This window comes from Euprymna scolopes, chromosome 14 (assembly GCF_053919585.1).
Source record: "Euprymna scolopes isolate OS-2025 chromosome 14, ASM5391958v1, whole genome shotgun sequence".
Classification (NCBI taxonomy): domain Eukaryota; kingdom Metazoa; phylum Mollusca; class Cephalopoda; order Sepiida; family Sepiolidae; genus Euprymna; species Euprymna scolopes.
Genome location: NC_136495.1, coordinates 28,649,815 through 28,673,920, shown reverse-complemented (window position 1 = coordinate 28,673,920; position 24,106 = coordinate 28,649,815). Strand labels below are relative to the sequence as shown.

Here is a 24,106-nt window from a genome sequence, read left to right as displayed (position 1 = left end):
AAGAGAAATGAAAAGACATTGCTTCATCGGAACTGAGATATATCGGTGGATAACGATGTTTATAGCGATAAAACTCTTGAAATATCTACATATTGTTTTAGCAAATAATAGTGTTATATTGTGGTCATGCTTATAAACTAATTTCAAGATGATTTTTAAATTCTCTTAATGACTCATGTTAACATTTTTTTTTTTTTCATGTATATATATATATATATATATATATATATATATATATATATATATATATATATATATATATATATATATATATATTAGCTAAAGTACCCGTCGGTGACTGGATTCAAATACAGACTACAGAAAATGGACCCCGATTTATGAAAGTATGATAAATTATGAAAATGAAGGGTTGTAAAGAGAAAGCTTCGAATTCGGGGGTATCAAAACCAAAGCAAAATATGATGAAAGTAAAAATAAAATATATACACCCCATAATTTATTATATCATACCCGTTCACACTGAAAGACTTGTCACAATATTCTGTGGATATATATTAAAACAGCTTGTTAAACTTTGTGACATATTTCCAGGCATACCCCACATTTTTATTATAGCATCCCTATTAAAGTAAAAACATACTTATCAAAGTATTCTTATGTACATCTATATTAAAAACACTTGTAAACTTTTTTAAATTTTTTGATTGTTTATTTCTATACTTTGTGGACCAGGCGCGAACGCAGACCCCACAATTTTAATGAACCTACCGATCTACAGAAACGAACATACCCATTCCTGTGTCTCGATACATCTTCTTTCATTATATGTAATCAGTTTTTTTTAAATAGTCAACCATATAGGAGCCTATTCATGACCAGACACACATACACACATACATTCAGCTTTATATTATATTATATTATATATATATATATATATATATATATATATATATATATGTATATATAATATTTAATACCAAATACCTCATCATATTAAAAATATTTAATATTTTCTTCATTACATATATATTTATGCATATCTGTATATATTAATACATACACAGACATTTAAAAACAATATATATGCCGCCCCCCCATATAGGGGTGCAAATTTGATTGTATGGAAAACGTTTCCCAAGTCGCATTTAGGTAAAAGTGCTTCCGTAATTGATTATATATATATATATATATATATATATATATATATATATATATATATATATATATATATACCTAAGTGAGTTAGAGTAGAGAATAAATTCAATTCTATAAGAAGAGACTAATCTGGATAATATTATGCTGAACAAATTTTATTATTATGTAGGAAAGCAAGAATAAGCGGAAATTAAGTAACACCCACTATATATTGGTGAATATAGAATGTTTTGTTTATTTAAGAAATAAATTTAATAAACGAATGGGCCAGTCTATATTCATCAATATACAGCGCTTGTGACATCATTTTCCACGCTTATTGTTTCATATATATATATATATATATATATATATATATATATATATATATATATATATATATATATATATATATATATATATATATAAAATTAATAACTGTGAGTCCAGAATGAGTTTACATATTGTTTCAGCTAGAGGAAGATCCTCAAAAAGAGGAAATATCCAACTAGCATCGTCATTAATTCTGACGATGCTAGTTGGATATTTCCTCCAAACAATATGTAAACTCATTCTGGACTCACAGCAATAACTTTCCTATATACTGCTTTGGCCACACATTGAGCACTCTAGTCCGGTTTTTTCACCACTGGTATATATATATATATATATATATATATATATATATATATATATATATATATATATATATAGAGAGAGAGAGAGAGAGAGAGAGAGAGATAGATATAGAGAGATAGATAGATATATTGATAGATGGATTGATTGATAGATAGATAGATAGATAGATAGATAGATAGATATGCATATTAGTCCGTTTTAACCAAGTTGGTAAAACTATCTGGTTTAGCACAGAGATTTATAGAGTCTTATTTTAGTAAGAATATAGCATTTTTCAAAATTTTGTAAAGTGTTCATGAAACAATTTCTCGTGGAGATTAATAAAGATGATAGTTATAAATGATTCCCTGATATAATTTTTTCATATTCAATTATTTAAATTAAGTACTGGCAGATAATAAAAGTGCCCGTTTCCTTTTACTAACACTGTATATATATATATATATATATATATATATATATATATATATATATATATATATATGTGGGTGTGTGTGTGTGTTTGTGTATGTATGTATATATATGTATGCATATGTATGTATATATATGTATGCATGTATGTATGTATGTGTATATATACGTGTATTCAGATACATTCACGCTCCATGTGCACAGACATACACACACATATATATAAATATGTGTGTGATTATATCTACGATATTTGGATCTTCCTTTCGACAAATGAAAGTCTTAACAATGATACCGAATATTACTACGTCGGTAAAGTACTGCAATATTCGTAAGCCTTTCGTTCTACTGCAGTCAGTCTCATTGGGCGAACATAACAACATAATTTAAATAATAATTGTGTTTCTTATTAAATATTTGAGAGCAATTTTTGTTGACTTTTTATTTAGATTCTTTTCATCTTTTGGAATATTTTTGTGTGATGTTTTTCTTTTTTTTTTTCTGATAATAATTCATATTAAAAAAGTTTGTTTTCTCAAACATTCTGTTCAAAGTTTTAAATATACAATAACAAAATTATTCTCTCGCCTTTTGATCCCATCATGTTTTCATCAGTTTTACTTCAATAAACTTTGTGTGTTATTGTGCATTCTTTCATAAGGAGTTACTTCTCTTTACAATTTCAAATGTATTGTTCACACGAGCAGCATGCATACGCACATTTAAGTTAACAAAAAATTGGATGTGGTAAAACAATCGTAGAAAGTTTAAGATAATTGTGCAATAATAATAATAATAATAATAATAATAATAATAATAATAATAATAATGATAATAATAATAAAAACAATCATAATAATAATAATGAAAATTATAATGATGGAAATTATAATTATAATACAAGTGAATGTTGTAATAAAATAGAAATAATATGCTTTTTACATGTAATTAAAGCATTAAAACATGAATATAAATACTAAAATGTATTAAATTAAGAATCATAGTAATTTTTTTATTATATTACAGCAAATTATATTAAAATAACAAAATAATTATTGCGATAACAAATGGATTATAATGATATACATTGAAATAATTGTTTCATGAATCTTAGGACTTAATGAAAATAATAATAATAATAATAATAATAATAATAATAATAATAATAATAATAATAATAATAATAATAATAATAAAATTAATAATAAAATTAATAATAAAATAATACTAACAAAACAACAATAATAATAATAATAATAATAATAATAATAATAATAATAATAATTTGAATGTATCATTGATAAGTATTAATCATTAAGTACTTAATATATGAATTAAAAGATGATATCTATGTAAAATTCCACATTTCTATGATAGCATGATTAAGAATGGTCAGGAATAATAGTAATATAGTTTCACATAGATAAAACTATTAAAACTCAGTAAAATATAATAATTCTGTCGCAGATCATAATTTCTTTTTATAAGTTGTTTATTACATGGCAATATGAACAAAAAAGTAAGTGTATCGATGCAAATAATATTAATAAAATTCATATTAAAATTGGATATCTATAAAGTATTTATTAATTATTCGGAAGGAATGTTATGTATATTGGCGAATTAAAAGTTTGTGCGTAAAATAAGAATAATGGCAATGAATATGGAAACAATAACTAAAATTATATTCATTCGAATTATAATTAAATAAGCAGAGTAATAACGGCGAAAATAATAATACATTTTACTAAAATAAATAAAAAAATTAAATAACATAATAATAAATATTTAATGAATAATAATAATAATAATAATAATAATAATAACGGTAATAACAATAATAATAATAATAATAATAATAATAATAAATTATTATAATTATAAAATAATTTTACTTTTCATGATAAATATGACGATAATTCAATGAATATAAAGTAAAAAATAGTAGTAACAATATAATCATAATAAATGTAAAATAAAGAAACCGTAACAGCATTGGTTATAATACTGATATTATAAATACTGAATACGAAATAAAGAAAAATTAGGCTAAAATAGTAGTAGTAGTAATAATAATAATAATAATAATAATAATAATAATAATAATAATAATAAATTATTATAATTATAAAATAATTTTACTTTTCATGATAAATATGGCGATAATTCAATGAATATAAAGTAAAAAATAGTAGTAACAATATAATCATAATAAATGTAAAATAAAGAAACCGTAACAGCATTGGTTATAATACTGATATTATAAATACTGAATACGAAATAAAGAAAAATTAGGCTAAAATAGTAGTAATAATAATAATAATAATAATAATAATAATAATAATAATAATGCATTATGAATGAAAATGGGTTCATGATCATGTTTAATGAAATAATAACAAAGTAACTAGTAAAACAAAATAATAATAATAATAATAATAATAATAATAATAATAATAATAATAGTAATAATAATAATAATAATAATAATAATAATAGTAATAATAATAATGTTATTCTAAGTTAATGGTTTATATGTATATATATATATTTATATTTATATAAAAAAGACTTTAGGTATAAGAATAAAGCGACCAAAGATTTTTTTTTGTTTCTGATTGTTTTTTTTTTTCATTCTTTTACGGAAACGCTACGATTCGCCGTTCGATACATTAGATATTTTAGAGATGGCATCTTCTTCTCTCGCTAAAATTTTTTCTAGTTTTGTGATTCGTTGTTTCAGCCTTTGCTGTGTGCTATTGAAATCACATAGCAATCTTGCGAACCGTGTTTGTAGTGTGTCGAGGCTCGACTCGAGCCGCGTGACTGCCTGCGACGTGGTCTCCTCATTCTCCTCCTGTTTCTTAAGCACTTCCTCATCGAGGAGGTTATCCTTAAGCAGAAGCTGCCGACCCCGTTCAATCAACTGTTTCTTAGCCGCCGGGTATTCGGCAAGTGCGTCCCACAGATCATTTTTGGACAGGCAAAACAGATCGCTGTAGCCAATGCTGCGAACATTCGCCGTTCGTCGATTTCCGGTTTTATTCCCGGCGATGTTCAGGATGCTTACTTCCCCAAACACGCTACCGTCTGTCAGCGTAGCGTAAACGGTTATCCCGTCGTCGGCTACAACCTGTAGTTGTCCCCTTTTGACGATGTACATCTCACGACCGATGTCGCCCTTCCTACAAATGTAATCGCCCGGGCTGAATACCTGTAATTTCAACTTCAAAACAAGCTCCACCAGAAGGCCAGGCTCACAGTCCTGAAATATTCGCACCTGTTTCAGCGTATCCAGGTGCACGTGAATGGCCATTTCGGCCTTGAGCTTGTCAGGAAGAGCAGACAACACTTCCTCCTCGTTTAAGGACTGCTTGTTGGTCCACAGATAGTCAAACCATTTTATCACTCGCTGCTCTAACTCCTTGCTCACTTTACGAAACTCCATGTACTGTTTTACGCCGTCCATTCGCTGTTGAAACTCGGCGCGCTGGGCGTTCATATTAGTGATCATGTTACCCACGTTACCAACAATAGTAGCGAAAATAAGTACGCCTATCAAAAAGTCGACCACGACGAATAGGTACTCCTCGTCGCGTTCCGGGATTGGTGTTTCACCGATCGTCGTCAGCGTCAGCGTTGACCAATAAAAACTGTAGATATACTTCCGCGTTAATGGAGCGTATTTTTCGTGTGTTATATTCGGATAGACCCAGCCATCCGTGCCGTAACCTATCGAGTGACTGATAGCGAAGTAAGCGCACGCGTTCCAGTGTATAATAATGAGAATGTAGAGAACCAGCTTGCATATCCGGAATAGGTTCGTAAAGTTGGTGCGTGTTTCCGTTCTGTCGAAGAACTCCCAAAGACGCGTGAAACGAAGTAGGCGGTTAAATCTCAATTCGGGAACGTTGATCCCCGTCAAAAAGTAAAGAAAATCGGTTGGCAGGATGCTGGCTACGTCGAAGCGGAAGGATTTTGATTTTAAATAGTTCATGCGTAACTTTTTTGTGTCCCTCACCATGAGGCCATGTTCAAGGTAGCCTGAAAAAAGACAAGGAGAAAAATACTTAATTCATATAAAGCATCAACAATGTGTAAAACAATAAATAAATAAATAATCATTAAAGTATGTCCTAAAAAGCCATAGTAAAATGTAAGGCATTATTTCTAAGAAGATTACTCGTGACACTTTGGCTTAGAATTTTTAATATATAAATTTTTAAAACCAACAATGCCTATTGCAACTTGAGCGATAGATGTGAATATGTGCCACCCTGTCTACTAACGAATTAAGGGGAGTCGATCAGCAAGATTTGAGTTAACATTACATTCAAACTTATGCGTACTCTTACACTCGGTGAACCACTTAACCGGAAATGAATCAAAAAGTTTAGCAGACATATGTAAGGAAATGTTTGAGTAGAAGACCTTCCGGCATATAGGGACCAAACAGTTGTGGGGCTGGTATTTTGGTGCTTGTCAGGTTTGTCGCATGTATGTCGAAGAGGAATTACAGAAAATTATATTAATGTATTTGTACAGCAATACTGCAGTGATAGGGCAGTGGCTCGAACTTGGCCGATAGTGTGGAATCTATTAGATGTGAGAATATCTTTTGAATCCTATCTATGTGTGATGATAACACAGAAGATGACTATTTTCTCTCTGCAAACTTGAATCATTCGCCTGGCAGTAGTTTCACTATATACATAATTTTGCCAAACCTGAAACACATATGTGTAAAGTGTATAAAAAAGACATTCATTGGAAATAATACTCTCCGAAAAAATTAAGATACCTCGGAGAACAGTGAAAGAAATTCACATCTCGCAACATTGTAAGTTCTCTCTTTTAAGTAGATCAGAACATTTTGTCTTATTTTATTTTACTACTAGCGTGTCGCTGGACGTTGCCGGATCCTAAAACAGAGTTATACATTATATGATAATTCATATCGATTTCGAATTTATTATTATAGATTAAATTCAATATTGATTATCATATTGTGTCAATATATAAAATAATGATTTCAAAACTTAAAAAATAAAATAGCCATTGCATTCATCTGGAATATAAACCACAACAGTTAGCGTTCCAGCCTTAGTTGTTACCTCCTGCGATATCGTCGGGTGTATAAAAAAGAGCAAAAATTAAGCCACTTCAAGGTAAAATGTGTATGTACCCATGTTCTGATGTAAATGGTTTTATTTCGTTTTGACCCGTTAGCACGTATTTACAGGTTAGAATACAAATCGAAAGTATTCCTAGGATCCAAACCCCTTTTATTCTATGTGTCTTAATCCCAAAGAAGGCATATTGCCAATTGGACGTAAGAGGCTACTAATTAAGCCCAGGCCTTAGAAAGATTAACATGTTGTTTACGTTACTTTATAAACGTCATATCAGTACAGTATGGAACACATGTATCAAGAAAGGGATTGTAGCATCTAACTGTCCGAGGGGAAAAAGCTATTAGAGTAGACAGTTGTATTGCAATAAGAGACCTCAACAGCGAGTGGATGAGATTTTGCTAGTAAGCGAGTTTGTCGGGGATATGTACGTGAAGGGAGCACAAGTACAATGAGCTCATCAGAGCACATTCCATTAAAATACTTGTAAAACAAGCACACATATGCAACATTGCGGCGATGGGACAGGAGTTAGAGCCTAATTGGCAAAGTGGAAACTATTAGAGGTGTTCATATCGCTCGTGAATGTAAGGCCGAGGAGTGCGGAACTATAATAAAACATGTATCCATCATGATAATTACACTCACTCGATCTAGTAGATTTTAAATAGAACCCATTTCATACATATAATGTTGTAATAAATATATGTTAAAATGAAGGAAAAGAAAACCTGCTACATAGAATGAAATATCGATTTGTCAACGGAGTTATTGATCACAAACTATGACATATAGACAAAGTTAATATTATATATTAGACACATGTGACTGTGGTCTCTTTCCAAATCTATGGCTTATTATTGGATTCGTTTTCCGAGATGTTTTTCAAGCCAAGTATGTGAGATATGTGTCAGTATTCGATTTTCTCTTTTCCTTTCAAAAAGGCGCATATCTTCGTCACATATCTTCTTGATTCAGACAAACAAATTCAGTTTTCATTGATAACCAGATTTTTTAGCGACTCCAAAATAGAATTAGTTTATCATCATGCTGGCAGTTCAATCAAATCTCGTGCTAAGACAAGTTTATCGATTAGCCGGACAGGAAAGATCGATATTCTTATCATTAAAGGCCACAAATATTTCTCCGAGTTATAAAACAACGTCTTTTCACAAATATGTAAAGATAATAAGATCCTCGAAACGAGGGCTATCCAGTCAAAGTGAATAGCTATGATATTAACACATTGTCGTCATATTAATTTAATATGACTTCCTGAATGTACCCAAATAATAACAAGAGTCGTATGAAGTGAAATTACCGACAATAACATAAAACAATCATAAACATTAAAAGTTTGACACTTTTCTCACCTTTGCTTCTCAGTAGAATCACCTAATCACACAGAATATCTATGATACATCGTTTTCTCACATATGTTATTTTATATGTGACTAGCCTGGTTGGCTGGCGTTGACCGGGTGTTTGGGGGTGCGTGTTGAGCAGAAAACAAAACAAAACAAACAAAAAAAAAACAATGGTAGTAGGAAGGCAAGCTCGAACTTGTACCGCGAAGGAGGAAAAGAACATGAACAAAGCAAAAAGGTGAAAATCTTCGCCGTTGCGTCCATCGCAAAACCGGCAGTGGCGAAGGTTTAAATGAAAGCTAGTCAATCGAAAAGAGAGGATGGCTTTCGAAAATATCGGCGAAAAAATCACCTCCCTTTGTAATCTGTGGACAAGTTTTAATATGCATATGCGAGTCGTTTTTCAATGCGGAATTTTAACTGAAATCCTGTTGTGCTGAAAAAGAAAAAAGATGTTTTCCAACGAAAGAGTTATTTTATGAAAGTACAATTCGAGTGGAATTTTATTTTATTTTTGAAAAAGAAAGAAATCGTTTTTAAAAGAACTTAAAATGCAATTCGACGACTTGTATGTATTAATAAGTCGTTTTTCAATGCAGAATTTAAACTAAAATCCTGTTTTCCCGAAAAGGGAACAAAAAAAAATGTCGCTTTTGAACTAAAGTTATTTTGGTGAGAGTACAATTCGAGTCGATTTTTTTTTTTAAAGTCGCAGTTAAAAAGAAAAACTTACTATGCGATTCAGTAGACTGTATGCAAAAAGTCGTTTTTTAAATGAGAAATTTAAAAATAAAATTCTGTGCGCCTGGCGTTGTATCTTGGGGTCAGTTGTGATTCGAGAGGTTTAGATACGATGACGATAAGACTAATAGTAACACGAGGCAGATATGGAAGCATATGTTCCCGAAGAAGCCCCACTTCTATGAAGTACCCGAAAAGACGGATACTACCTCCCTGTCCTGTTTGTGACCATGAGATCAGAAAGGAGTTTTACTGCAGTCACGGAGGCACGTTGCCAAGGGTGATATGTGCGATGCTCAGAACTTGAAAGCCGACCGATAGGACACTAAAAGGCGACAAATGATCAGATTAGATCGCGCCTTAATTTGCATATCGATGAAGCTAGATACGGGAACTAGGGAATATAAGACCGGCAGTCAAGATGTCGGCACTTGAGTTATGGCGAACCAGACTGAATGGGTCGGATCCGGAAATGTTCGAATGCTGCCAAGAATCAATCCAGGTTTTTTTTTCTATTATATATATATATATATATATATGAGAAAGAGACGCGGAAAAAGAAAGAAATTGAGAGTTTGTCGAGGCTAGTCAGGATCTACAAAACTTTATCATGTTTGTTAGCAGCCGTTTAAAGGCAGTTTTGATTTTACAAAAATCTTATGATGTCCTTTAAAACAAATAGGCCAGGAAATTCAGTTAAATTATTTAACTTAGCTCTACATTATATCCGTATTAAATCTGAATAATACAACTGAACTTGATTTAAATATTTAATTATATATATAATATAAATTCTATATATATAATATAAATCATATATATATATATATATATATATATAGTACACATTCAGTACTGTTTCGCCGCTCATCAGTGTGCCTAGTCAAGCTAGGATCGAAACCCGACCGCCCAAATGACAGTCAAGGATTTTCACCATTACGCTATACGGCTACTGCTGTGTGCGTAATGAATTTAACGATGTTTAGTTTTGACATCGTGCAAATGCGTCTGATCAATTTGTTTACACAAAGAGCGTCGCTTTATACGCTAATGGCAATTTGTATGTCACTTCCCGAAATGCTCAACCGAAGATAGGGGACATTATATATATATATATATATATATATATATATATATATATATATATATATATATATATATATATATATATATATATAAAGTGCGTACACATATGTCTGTGTTTTCTGTTTGCATAATTGTATTTCATCGTTTGTGCATCATCGTCACTCCTTTTCGTCTTTTAGGACGGCTGCCAGAAATGTTTTAAGCCTTTTGCCTGCGTTATTGAATCTGCAGATAACCAAACACGTTCCATCACAGTGTTCCGAGCGCGCCATAAATTCTCTCTGCTTATCTATTCTTGTAAGAAAGACTTTCCGTATTTAAAAACACTTTTTCGAACGAATGTAAACATCCCGAAAAGATTGTAGTTGTCAAAACAAAACCGCCTGTATTATATCCGATAGGGGCAGTAAATTGTGTACGTATCACTTTTTTCTCAGGTGATGTTTCTTTTCACCAATTCGTTCTAAGGATTTTATATTGAAATCAACACAATTTTCATTGTCAGAATATCCACAACTGATGATAATCAGTATATTATGCGTCCTATAAAATTTGATTAATAAATATATAAAGTTGATAATTATCATTAATAAAAAGTACTTATATATACATATATATATACATATATATATATATATATATATATATAAATATGCATATATATATATTTTATGAATTTTCCTACTGTTTGTCTGTCTGTGTGTAACGCGGTTTATCTCAGCCTACAGGCAACTCACCCAGGCAAGTAAGGTACCGAAATGAAGCTTGTGCCCCAATGGATGGTTTAGTGATATTTATATTCATGTTTGGTGCATGGAAATGCAAAAGAAAATTCAAAAATTCGAAAAGAATAACGATTTATAAAATAACGTTTTATTTACTAGAGAAATATTCCGGTATTCACCGGAAGTTATTATCTCCCTTAGTAAGTTCGATTTACTGTGGGTGTAACGCGGGTTATCTCACCCTAGAGGCAATCGACCCAAGCAAGTGAGGTACCGAAATGAAGCTTATGACACATCTGATATTTTAGTGATATTTATATCCATGTTTGGTGTATTGAAATGCCAAAAAAAAAAATGTAAATAAATAACGATTTACTAAACAGCGTTTTATTTACTGGATATTTTTCCGGTACAATGACTCAAGTTTGCCCAGCTGGGCAAACTTGGGTTCTTGTATATGGAAAATAAGAGAACGACAATAATTTAATATAAACTAATGTATATAGCTTTTTTTTGTCTATTCAATCAAGATTATATATCAATTAGGCATATTTAGGTCAAACTCTTTATACTATAGTATTTTAAAGTCCAATGCTTCTCATCACCAGAGGTCGCATCCCGAATATATTTCTTCTTTTGATGTATTGAACTTATTAAAACAAAACTTTTACGATTTTCTAATGCGATTTACCATTTAAAGCTTGTCGTTGAATCTTTTAAAAGCGTGATGTACGGAATAAGACATACACAACTAAACTATTCTATTGATAATAATACTAATAATACTTACTAGCAAACCCCTGTACCGGTGTTGCCCGGTGGAAATATGGCATATAGCCAGAACTTATTCTGAATATTTCTTCCCTGAAAACAAATAAAATTCCGATTGTCAGTCCTCGAATATAGCGGATACTACTAGTCCTAACAAAAATAAAATCCACTGTCGTGCATTTTCTTGTACTGGCAGTAAGCTTAAGTCCGTGGTTGTCGTTGTCTGTACTGGAGGTTACTGGCGATTTGTGTTTGTTTGCGACTGCAGAACCTGTCTACCGGCGTTACTCAGTGGATGTATTAAATAAAGCCAAAACCTATTTCGATATATCCCCCCCCTCTGAAAACAAATAAAACTAAGAAATACCGAATTCCGCTTACACTGTCGGGCATTTTCTTGCAATGGTAACTAGTGGAACCACCGGGTATCATTGTAAGCACTGAGGTTTATTGACTGTTGTTGCAGGGTTGAGGCGATTACCTGTGGGTACTGTTAGCCACTAGTTCCCATTGAAACTGGCAGTTACAAGCGGCTATTATCAGTGTTGGTCTCCATTAGACTGCACCAATCCGAAATCGTCTGCCTTCAACTGTTGGGCCTTGATGTGCACTGGGATTTAATGAATCACTGAGTGTCTATGGCTGGCACTGACAGGAAATTTCGGTTAGTTATGTTTTCAGGCGGCGAATAGTGTGTGCTTGCATTCCTGGTGGACACTGGCGGGCTTTTATGCATGTCATTGTCGATTCCCTTCGTTCACTGTCGAACATAACTAGCGTCTGTCGCTATAGTGTATTTTGTCGAACCCTCAATATTTCTGTCGAAATTAGAAACTTGCTCGAACTTTCTAAATGAACCATTTATTTACTCGCTATCGTTCTGTCAGCTATGGCCGGATAAAAGTGTTAAGTAATTACCGATTATATTTTGAGTATCGTTCTCAGTGAAGATTGAGCATTGAACATTGAAATTCCACAACTTTGGGTCCATCCATATCCTTTACTCCCTACAGGGGCTAAGGCGGTCTATAATCGTTAGATGCTTTTGTAGCAAGGAGTTCTTTTTCCGGGGTGAGGGTGCTGGTCCCACGGCCAACCTTACGAGAAAGTACATACAGCGCATATCATTCCACCATGGTCACTCATCTGGAACTGCCCATGTTTCCACCTTGCGTTACTTCCGTTATCTAGCGAGTACTGGTGTGTCAACATAATTGTACCGCATTAACTTTACTAAGTGCTTTATTCATTACGTCACAAGATCTTAAGAAGGACGAATATTTAATCCTCAATTCGTGCGATGTTCAGCTTATAACTGTGAATTTCTTAGATCTTCTACTCATTAATTCCTAAGTTCCAGAATTAATAACCTAAAGTAGATCGAAGTTTATATATTATTTTATACGAAATGATTCGAATTATCAGCCCTTATCTCTGAACATATATACCGTTCACTGGACAAAACAGGGGTGGTTAGAGCGGTAGCCCTCGATATATCTAAGACATTTGACACGATATGACACGATGGTCTTCTAAGAAAAATTAGATCATATGGTATCACTGGAAGAATACATAATGTAATTAAATCCTTCTTAAGTAAGAGAAAATTCCAGGTTGTTCTCGATGGTCGTACATCGAAACTATATGATATAAATGCGGAAGTACCTCAGGGATCTATCCTTCGACCTTTATTGTTCCTGATACTCACAAATAACCTCCCTGATGAAATTGTTTCTGAGATGGATATATTTGCTGATGACACCACTTCTATAACAGGCACGAGGGGGGAAAACAAATGATCATATATCTGAGGAAATTGCAGAAACTCTAGAGGGATACCTCCAATCTGTAGTCGCATGGGGATCAAAATGAATGGTAACATTCAATGCTGCCAAGACTGAGCATGTGTCCTTCAATAACTATAAGAAACCTTTTCTACCACCAATAGTTATGGCCAAGAACACATTACCCAAAAGTACTACCTGTAAAACCCTCAGCCTAACGTTTACAGGAAACATGAACTGGAATAGATACATTGAGAGCATTTCCAAGGCTGCTACTAAGCAGGCGGGCTTTCTCTAACGTGCTAGAAAACTAGTTACGCCTGAAAGTACTCTATACGTCTATAAAGCCACCATTCGCCCATGTATGGAGTAATCTTTCACATTTGGGCTGGTGCAACTTCTACTTATCTCTCACTTCTTAACAGGGTGCAAAACCTCATAGGCCTTGAACTGTCATTTAGACTTCAGCCTCTGCCCCATCAACGAAATATTGCACTACCTGCCTGTTCCACAATTACTTTAATTGTTAATACTCTGACGAACTACAATCACTTGTACCCCCTTGGCATGAATATCTCGACAAAGGCGGCAAGCAGCTAAATCCTACCCTTCACAGTAAAGTTCATTAGGTTTAAGAAAGCCTTCTACTCCAATATTTTTCCCATAATTTCTAGACGTTGGAACTCCCTTCGTGGATTCTGCTTTCCTAACTGTACTGAGATGCAGAAGTTCAGGTGTAGTGTGGACAGACATCTTGCTACTCATCTCCCTTCATAATACATATGAACGTATTCCCCGATAGTAGCCTCCTACTTCAAATTGGCGCTGTTCCTTGTTTAGGGTGAATATTGAATAATAATAAAAATATTAAAAATATTCAGAAACATCATTTTTAGAACTAATGATAACTGATTCCACAAATCTAGATTATGTGAAGTAATAAATAAATAAAATTTACCATATTCTCACAGAAGAATAGAAGCGAAGATTTTTTCGATCAAATACATAAAAAAATATTATAGCTACATCCCCATGTGATTATTCTTAATTTTGCTTCTTATTAGGCAATAGATTGCTCAATCCCAAATCGTAATTATCTGGATATTATCATCAAGAATACATTGTATTCCTAGACAGCTGAAACGCATTTTATCAATAAGTAGGAAAGGAAACATAGAAATGAGTTTATTTTTAATAGGCTTTAAATCAATTTCAAAACATTTTGATAATCAACTGATAGCCCATGAAATATTTACGAAAATAAAATAATAAAGTTTTACAGAGGATTATATGATTTTTGCCGTTGAAATTATAGGCTGTTATACAATTTTTGTTTTACATAACAATTAAATGTCCCCATATATTGCTGATCTTTATCTTCTTCCTGCTTATTTATTTTTATTTTGAGTATAGGTGTAGCTTCTTTAAGTCCTCTTACTCTCCATCTTACTTCCCTGTCAGTTATTTTGACCTCGTTACATGAAACAGATGTGCCCCTTTTTATTTACATGTGTGATCAGATATTTCCAACTAATCCTCTGTTAAACTTTAATTTAATTACCGGTCTTTGTCAACCAAATTTTCTTCACACATACGAAACCACGACAAAAAAAACAACTCCTAGAATACGAGACTATCGACGGAGCCAAACCGAACTGTTTCACAAATAGCACTAAAGATGAACACAACTAATCCAAACAACCAACCCTCACATGAAATTTCATAACTGTAAAATAAGATAATATTAATAAAACATATTGCCCTACTACACTCCTGTGTCACTAACAAAATTAATATTTTAAAGCAGATCTTTTCAAAATAAAATATAATCATTTGCAGATATGCCCACGCGCAAACTATACATGTTTTTCATTTCAGGAAAAATATACAAATTGGTTTGTTCGAGCCACTATATGCTAAACGTTATTTTGTCGACATTTTTTAATTTTTTGAAAATAAAAAAAATACAAGAAAAATAACTCTGGTAGTTTCGTATTTTCATATCAAATAAGTTCATCACTAAATTGTAGAATTAATCTATAAAGCAAATATGTTTGGTTCTGATTTTATATATTCTATCTAATGAATGTTACAATATGTTACTAGCCCGCACGGCATTGTCCGGTCGTAAAATACGCTTAAATATGATATATTTTATTAATACAGATTCTGATTAATTATATAATATTGCACATACTATAGAGAAATAATTTAACAAGTTAAACAAATGACTCTTGCGCCACCACCGAAAATCCAAACCAAAACGTTAAGCTTATGATTTATTTATTTTATTTTTCCTCTGCCGTTAATGACTGAGCTATAAAATATGTATTCTGTAGAGCTAAAAAATAAAACATACACCAATAGCTAGAAAGTTACGCTTGCATATTCGAAACGCTTGCGTTCGACCTCCATCTGGCAATTTTCATTTTTTTTTAAATTTTCACACTGTACCGTATTTACCGAACAAAATCACAAATATAAAGTTTTGCATGGATTTTAATACCTTATATATGAAGTCGCAGGTCTAGGAGTTTGGTAGGCAAACAAAAATGAATGTGTATACATGAATAAATATAGAAAGAGTTTTGTGTTTACTAAAGACTTTTTCGCAAATATTACGCAAGTATAAACTATTGAATATCGGCATGGATATAATTACACGTGATAAAGTTAGTCATCACCTAAAAAAACAACAACGAAAAATACAACTAATTGAGAATCACTCAAAATGGATGCTTAAAAGAATAATCAAATCAGCGATATCTTTTGTTAGTGAATGTAATTAAACGACCTATATATAAATAGAAAAGAAAGGGCTTTTTAATATGAATATCAATACACAAAGCCCCGGATTCATCGGAGTACTAGCATGGGTGCACGGCTTTGCCCGGATTGACGTTAAGTTCCGTTTTGAACACACATATTCTACTAAGGATATTAATCATGTTAATTATGGGTAACGTCGATACCCCCCACACACATACACACAATTTCAAAAATAAAAGAACAGATAAAAACGTCCAAAAAATAAGTACGTGATACCCTCTCCACCAGGTTAGATTCTAACAATAATAAAAAACATTTATTTATGGCCGTCCAAAATGGCTACCCTTAAAGATATGCGAAGGGAATGTGGTATTATATCGGAGCACTCTTATAAATTTCCTTTAGCCTATCTCCTCCCTACTTGCCGTCGATGGCCGTTAACAGTACAAACGAAGCAACCGAATACTGAAGGTATATCCTTATCTCGAGAAAGTTCTGCCACCGGCAATGAATAGCAGTAAAAGAAAAAAAATGGGTGATAATGCACTTACTGATCCGCGCTATTTTTTAAATCGTATTTCCAAGTTTAATTAAAGTTTTATTATATATTTTTTATCCAATTGTAAGGTTAAAGTACAGAATAGGTACAAAACATCCACCCCTCTCCATGTTAAGAATGGCTTTTAAAACAATAACCTTATTATTTCAGCAGTGATCAATAAGTGAATGAGTACCAAAAACGAAATAAAGAAAGATAATGAATTTTCTTGAAAAAATAATCCTGTACTTTCATTTAACAATTTACGCTTTTCGTAAATATATTTTTACGTATTTTGTTTTTTAAATATATATATATATATATATATATATATATATATATATATATATATATATATATATATATATATATATACATACATTTTCTGTGACGCCCCCCCTAAAAAATTTACTAAACAAGAAGTCTTAAAAAAACTTGTACTTACACTTAAGGATTTACGATGAAAAAAAGTAAAACTTTCTTGAAGAACAAAACAGTTTTTATTGATAAATATTTTACATGAAACAAAAAAAACGAAATATGTAAAATAAAATTAAAAAATATATAATCAATCCTGTAAAATTTGTATTTTTTCCGGTTCAGTTGTTTTTAAAGCGTCTGTAACAACGCTCGGCTTAAACCGATGATGGCCGGTCTCGCCCAATCCATGCTTGACGGGAAATCAAGATAATCTGGGTCAAATTATGCAAGATTATTGAATATTTGGAAATAAAGCAAAAAATAATTTATGTATACAAGAAATTATTTTTCCACGCACTGAATTTATTTGGGAAGACTTTTTGTTATATTTCTTCGGAACAGTAAAAAAAATCTAATCAGGGGAAATAACTATAATAGTTTCATTAAAAAAAATGTATGTCGGAAGTAAGAATTCCAAATAATTTTTTTCGTAAATGAAATGTCATAATTTTATGTTATAAAAGAGCAATACATTTTTTATGTATGCAAAAATTTGTTAAATAGTTCAAATAAACAAAAACAAGGAGTTGTAATGGATACGGTTTTTATGGTGTTTTATTAAATGCGTGTGAAGCGTCAATAATAAACAGCAACAACTTTTCGTTAAATATATCTCCAAAAAAATATTATAAATTATCTATAAAGTTTATTTTTATGTAAGAAAATGTGTGTTGGAAAGTTACACATTAAGTTTATAATGTAATTGAAGAAAACACACCTCGATGTTTTTAAAAATTAAACTGACTTTAATTTCAAAATGTTTATATCTTACTTTTATTATAAAAGTAAGGTAAACGTTCATAAACGTACTAACGGGGGAAACAGATAACAAATCTAATAAAAAAGTCATTTAACTTCAAATAAAGACTGTTTTAAGAAAACTTATTAAAAAAGGTTCATTCTATACATTTTGGATCATCCATAGCTAAAAATATGTCAGGCGTTCCTTCCGCCAAATGGCTTTGTAAACAAAGGAAGGCGAAACTTCAAGATAAACGAATTTGTTATTGCTTGAAATTTTTACGGTAATCGTTTAATTAAAAAAGTCACTTTCAAAAAAAAAAAAAAATGATATAAAATATTAAATACAAAAGAAGTTTAAAATTAAAAATAATATTTTTGTGTGCGTATTTCCATAGCAACGTGGCGGTTCATTTGGCGTAAATTTGAATGTTAATGGCAAAATTTATCTATATTTTCTTTTCGGGGTAGTTTCCTATAATTTTATTGTTGTAAATGGTCCCTTAGAAAAAATATTACCCTCCCCCGCAAGGTTAACAATACATTATTGTCTTTCGTTTGATACTAAAATTAAGCCCATTAGAATAATCGTTTATGAGGAATCTGGATTATACGATTAGCCAATCAAAACTGTTCCTAGTGTCCACACACATTTTTGCTTTTATAGATATATAGATAGATAAATTACACAAATGTGCAATCAAAAGTGAAATCAACTAAACGAATTCTGTAATATTTATAGATTTATATATAAAAATGGCCATGATTTGGAAAGTTAAAACACTTTTATTTTTTCAAGATTGAAATAATTATATATGCGGGACTGAACTGGTTCAGCAGAATAAAATCAGTAATATAGTTTATTGAAATTATAGTTTAATTCAATCGAATAGAAACCTATACAGTGATTAAAGTTTACGGACATTTTCAATTGTAAATGTTAACATTCGTAAAAGTTATGCTATATTGGGGAAAAGTTGTTATAGTGTTGAAAGTCATCTGCAATCGAGAAAATGGCGTAAAGTCAAATTTAAGTACCTTGTATTGAGTCCCTTTATTTATATCTAATGGCGATTCATAAAATGTATTGCAAATCTGACAAATTTTAATCTTCCAAATAAAACAGGTGACTATATTATGCTTATTTTCAACGCTTTAAAATTACCAAAATTAATTGAAAATTACATAATATTTTATAATTGTTGTCTAATATGATTGATATATCTTCACAACAGTAGGATATATCTGAACTCTCCAGATGAGATATTATCCGACATGCGCATTGGCGTGGAACTAATTTACACTAAATATCACTTGCATTACCAGTTCTTACATGCGATAACGACTTCTAAGACTGCATCTTTCAAAAGAATTATACACGTCACACATGCCAAGGTTTAAGGTAATTGTAAAGAGATATATGTATAAAAAAGTTAAAATATATTCCCCAGGTCAAAGTTATTAAAAAACATGGCTTATATCATGTTACAAAACTTTCTCAAAATGCTTTTCATTGACGTTCAAGACCAAATACCCAAGAACAAAAACAGCTTCTTTCCTATGTTTTGTTTTTCTTACGGGGATTTAAAATCTTTGTTTTACTAAATATAATTTCAAGATAATACATATTTCTTCAGAATCTGCTACATGATTCTAATCCTATCAAATTCTAAAGGAAAATAAGACTTCGGTCTAACGAGTGTTAATAAGAAAGAACAATTGAATAAATGTTTCTTATTTCATTTCTAATAGCTTTGGATTAAGCTTAACACACATCTAACATGTTTGAATTTTAAATACGTCAAAGAAAAGCTATTAAAACGGGCAATAATTAAGAATAAATGTATGGTATCAATTGTAGAAAATGAAAATATCTAACTTGCTACGAAAGAGAATATACATTTTAAACAGTGTTTCATATTAATCTTTCAGAGTTTATGTACATGCATTGCACAGGGCTGAATGTCAAAGTTTCATAGTAATCAGCTTATTACATAACGAGTAAGGAGATCACCGAAAGATAGATTTTAATAAAATATACATCAGAACATAAATAAAATTGACTATTCAATATTCGTGTCCATTGATGAAAATGGTATATCGAACTTAAACGTAGCATTATAAAGAACATACTATTCAATACTATGTCAGAAGTTGGAAGAAGTCAAACGAAATAAAATCCAAGCATTTACCAGTAGGGAAGATGTTAATGACGGTTGAATGAAATCGTTTCGATGAGACACAGACAAGAAGCCGTTTTAGTCTCTGCGTTCTGAGAACGTTTTGCAGCATTTTAGAAACCGACTTTTATTGCACGATTCGTGATTAAGAAAAATCAATCTCATTGAACAAAGATAATTAATTAAACAATAATAAGAATGCATATTGCTAACCTTATCTTCTCTCCTACACTGTTTTCGGATTGTTTGGATAAATTATATATATTTCCCTTTCAATTTTCCGTAAATATATTATTGTTAATTGCGACAGTGTTTGTAATGATGATGATGATGATGGTGATGATGGTGATGATGATGATGATTATGGCGATGATGATGATGATGATGATGATGATGATGATGATGATGATGATGATGATGATGATGATGATGATGATGATGATTGAAAGAAAGGCCATTGTAAGGAGAGATTGTTATGGTATCAATTTAATACACGTACAATGTTATTAATAAAGAAGAGAACTGTTTTTCATGATAATTTCTGTTGACAAAATAGCAATTTAAAAAAAACAGAAAACATCGGCTGAAAACTTAATGCTCAGCTATAAAGATATCTAAGAATTTGAGGAATGGCGCATTTTGACAATTTAAATAGGTCACCCCTGTAAAGAAAAATCAATTAACCAAATTGTGTGTTGTCAAAAAGTTATTATTTGGTTACTCAAAATATATTTAAGATGCTATGAGTTACTTTTGATAAGAAAAAAAAACACAAGATGGTGGACACATAGTTAAGTTTTTATTAATTATTATCCGGGGAATTTGATCACCCCAAATAAATAACCAAATTATTTATTTTTTGCCCATACCAAATGACTCTCAAGTGAATAATTGTGAAAGGTAGAAACCAACTGGAGAGTGAAAGAATTGACCCTCCTGCTAAGCGTAGCAGTCGGATATTATAGATTTAAGGGGAAAAATAAATTTTTTATGGCTTGAGAATTTCAAACTGTCTGGGGGTCTCACACTTGTCAGAGAGGAACACCTGACTTAAGACACACACTGGAAACAGTCAGAGAGAAGCCTATGTAATTTAACATGCGGGTGCAGCCGAAATTGAACTCACAACACGAGTTTGTAGTGCAATTCAAATGTTGTCCGCAGCTGAATTTTTGACGCTTCAAGGGTATTTTCATCGTGAAACCATCACTAGATGGGTTGCCTACCATGGCTTAAGAGAGATCTATCTACAATCCATGAAGGATAGACAACGCCAGTTTCCCAATTTGGTATTGCACCTCGCGGAACATACAGCGCCACCCCTTCTCAAATAATCACCCATCTGGTATTTTCCGTTAATATATTATTGTTAATTGCGACAGTGTCTGTAATGATGATGCTGATGATGAACTTGCCTAACTTCGGTGATCTTGTGAGAACCGGTGTGTCAACCTGATTGTGCCTGATTCCGGAGGTGCCACAAGCTTCAGAGGTAGAGAACCCTTGATTTAAGTCCCACTTTCCTCTAAGTTACTGGATCTATGCTTTGCAATAACTTTACTAATGGAAGCTGCCAGTGCCCGAATATTTGCATCTTGAGTCAGAGACTGGACTGAGTGGCTTTTACATCTTAGCGACAATAATCACTGTTATGCCTACGCAAATGTAAAAGCAAATACAATATTTAAAGCTTGGACGTTACACAGCATTAAACATGGTAGCTAAATTCAAACAAACAGATCGTGACGGATAAAAAAAAAATATTATTAAAAGGAGAACGACCGACGGACCAAAGCTCATAGATAAAGATTAGACGCATGCAAGAAAATGCCAAACGCCAGTTTTCCACGCCGCCTCTCTAATATTACTCAGAGTTTCCTTTATGCTTCTTACTGGAACAACCATGATGTAAATAAAAAAAAAAGCCTAGTTTCAAGAGATTTTTTACGACGTAATATAACTTTTTAGATTGCAGTCTTGAGAGTGGGATTCTAATGGTATACACTTAAAGTAAGGAAACGTACGTGATTTAATGAGAAGAGACGTTCTGTATAGTCCTCGAAGAATATCTAGACATTCAGATGCATACAAACTCGTACACGACCATGCTAGGGAATAAAATATAAATAAACGAAAATAAAACCTAAGAGATTGTACGAGCCATTATATGAAAAATATTACGTCGAAGTAAAGCCACATGGTATATATATATATATATATATATATATATATATATATATATATATATATATATATATATATATATATAATGTATGTGTTTGTGTCTGTGTGTATGTGTGTGTACAATGAGTTCTAAAAGTAATGCATCCTATTTAATTCCGCCCGAATGGATCAGAGAGAATTAGAAATTGCATTGTAGTGATGTCTGACCTAGAAGTTTATCATTAGAAATTTATATTTTCCATTACAAATAGTGACGATATGAGAAACTTTTTAGCAGTCCTTGTCATAGCCAAAAGCAAAAATGCTTCCTAGAATTTCTTTAAGAACTGCATTGATAATATTGATGACTATGTATAAAATTAATTGTGGAATACAAAGTGTTGGGTGCTGGTTTTAATAGCACTGCTCTGGTCTTCCTAGCTATTAAACTTTTCCGGTTAAAATAGGCTTTACTGTTTAAATAGTCTTCGTGAATAAACAACGAACCAGACGTCCATGCACAGCTAGACGCTCATCACCATTTTACGTGCATTGATAATGGTAAAGATTATGTAGAAAAGTAATTATAGGACAAAACTAGCGATCGCCTTTATAGGATCACACCAGTCGTTGTAGCTCTTCAAATTTATGTTAGCAAAATAAGATTAAACTTTGTACACATATATCTCTGTATATATATATATATATATATATATATATATATATATATATATATATATATATATATATATATATATATATATATATATATATATATAAAAGCCAGAGTGACAAGTGACATGAATATATATAAATTTACTTTCTTAAAGGTAAGAATTAAAGGTTTATATTTTGAATTATATATATACATATTCATATATATATATATATATATATATATATATATATATGTATATATTAAGAATTTATTGGTTGAAGCAAGGAACACAGGTATAGGAAATATATTTATTTTCTTAATCCATGAATTTTCATCAATTATTTATTTGTTGAGTTTAAATTAAATGCTTATGCTTGATTTATTGTTTGAAATCCCTTTAATATTGTCTACCTTCTGGTTTGAGCAATATTCTTATAGAAATCTCAAAGATCCGAGGGGTATGAATAATATCGGGCACAAGTGTATATATATATATATATATATATATATATATATATATATATATATATATGTGTGTATATATTAAGAATTTATTGGTTGAAGCAAGGAACACAGATATAGGAAATATATTTATTTTCTTAATCCATGAATTTTCATCAATGGCGAATATCATCAAAAGAGAAAAAATCCAGTAAGTAAAATGATCAGTTTTGCACAAACGTATATTTTGCTTATCATCACTTATATTGAAAATGTTATTCAAATCATTTAAAAGTCATCGAAAAGGGATATCACACAGCTTAAGGAATCTAACATTGAAATTGGGTCAATAACCTGCGGGATTTTTTCCAGGGGTATGAAT

General features: G+C 31.4%; 1 protein-coding gene across 1 annotated transcript in view; it reads right to left on the bottom strand.

Annotated features, from left to right (window-relative positions):
• Positions 1–4,665: 4,665 nt before the first annotated feature.
• LOC145292925 (cyclic nucleotide-gated channel alpha-3-like) overlaps positions 4,666–24,106 on the bottom strand; it is a 485,528-nt gene continuing 466,087 nt past the window's right edge. Inside the window, exon 4 of the mRNA XM_080139093.1 lies at positions 4,666–6,192. Coding sequence (XP_079995219.1) covers positions 4,799–6,192 — 1,394 coding nt within the window. The 3' untranslated portion in view covers positions 4,666–4,798. The remainder of the gene's footprint in view (positions 6,193–24,106) is intronic.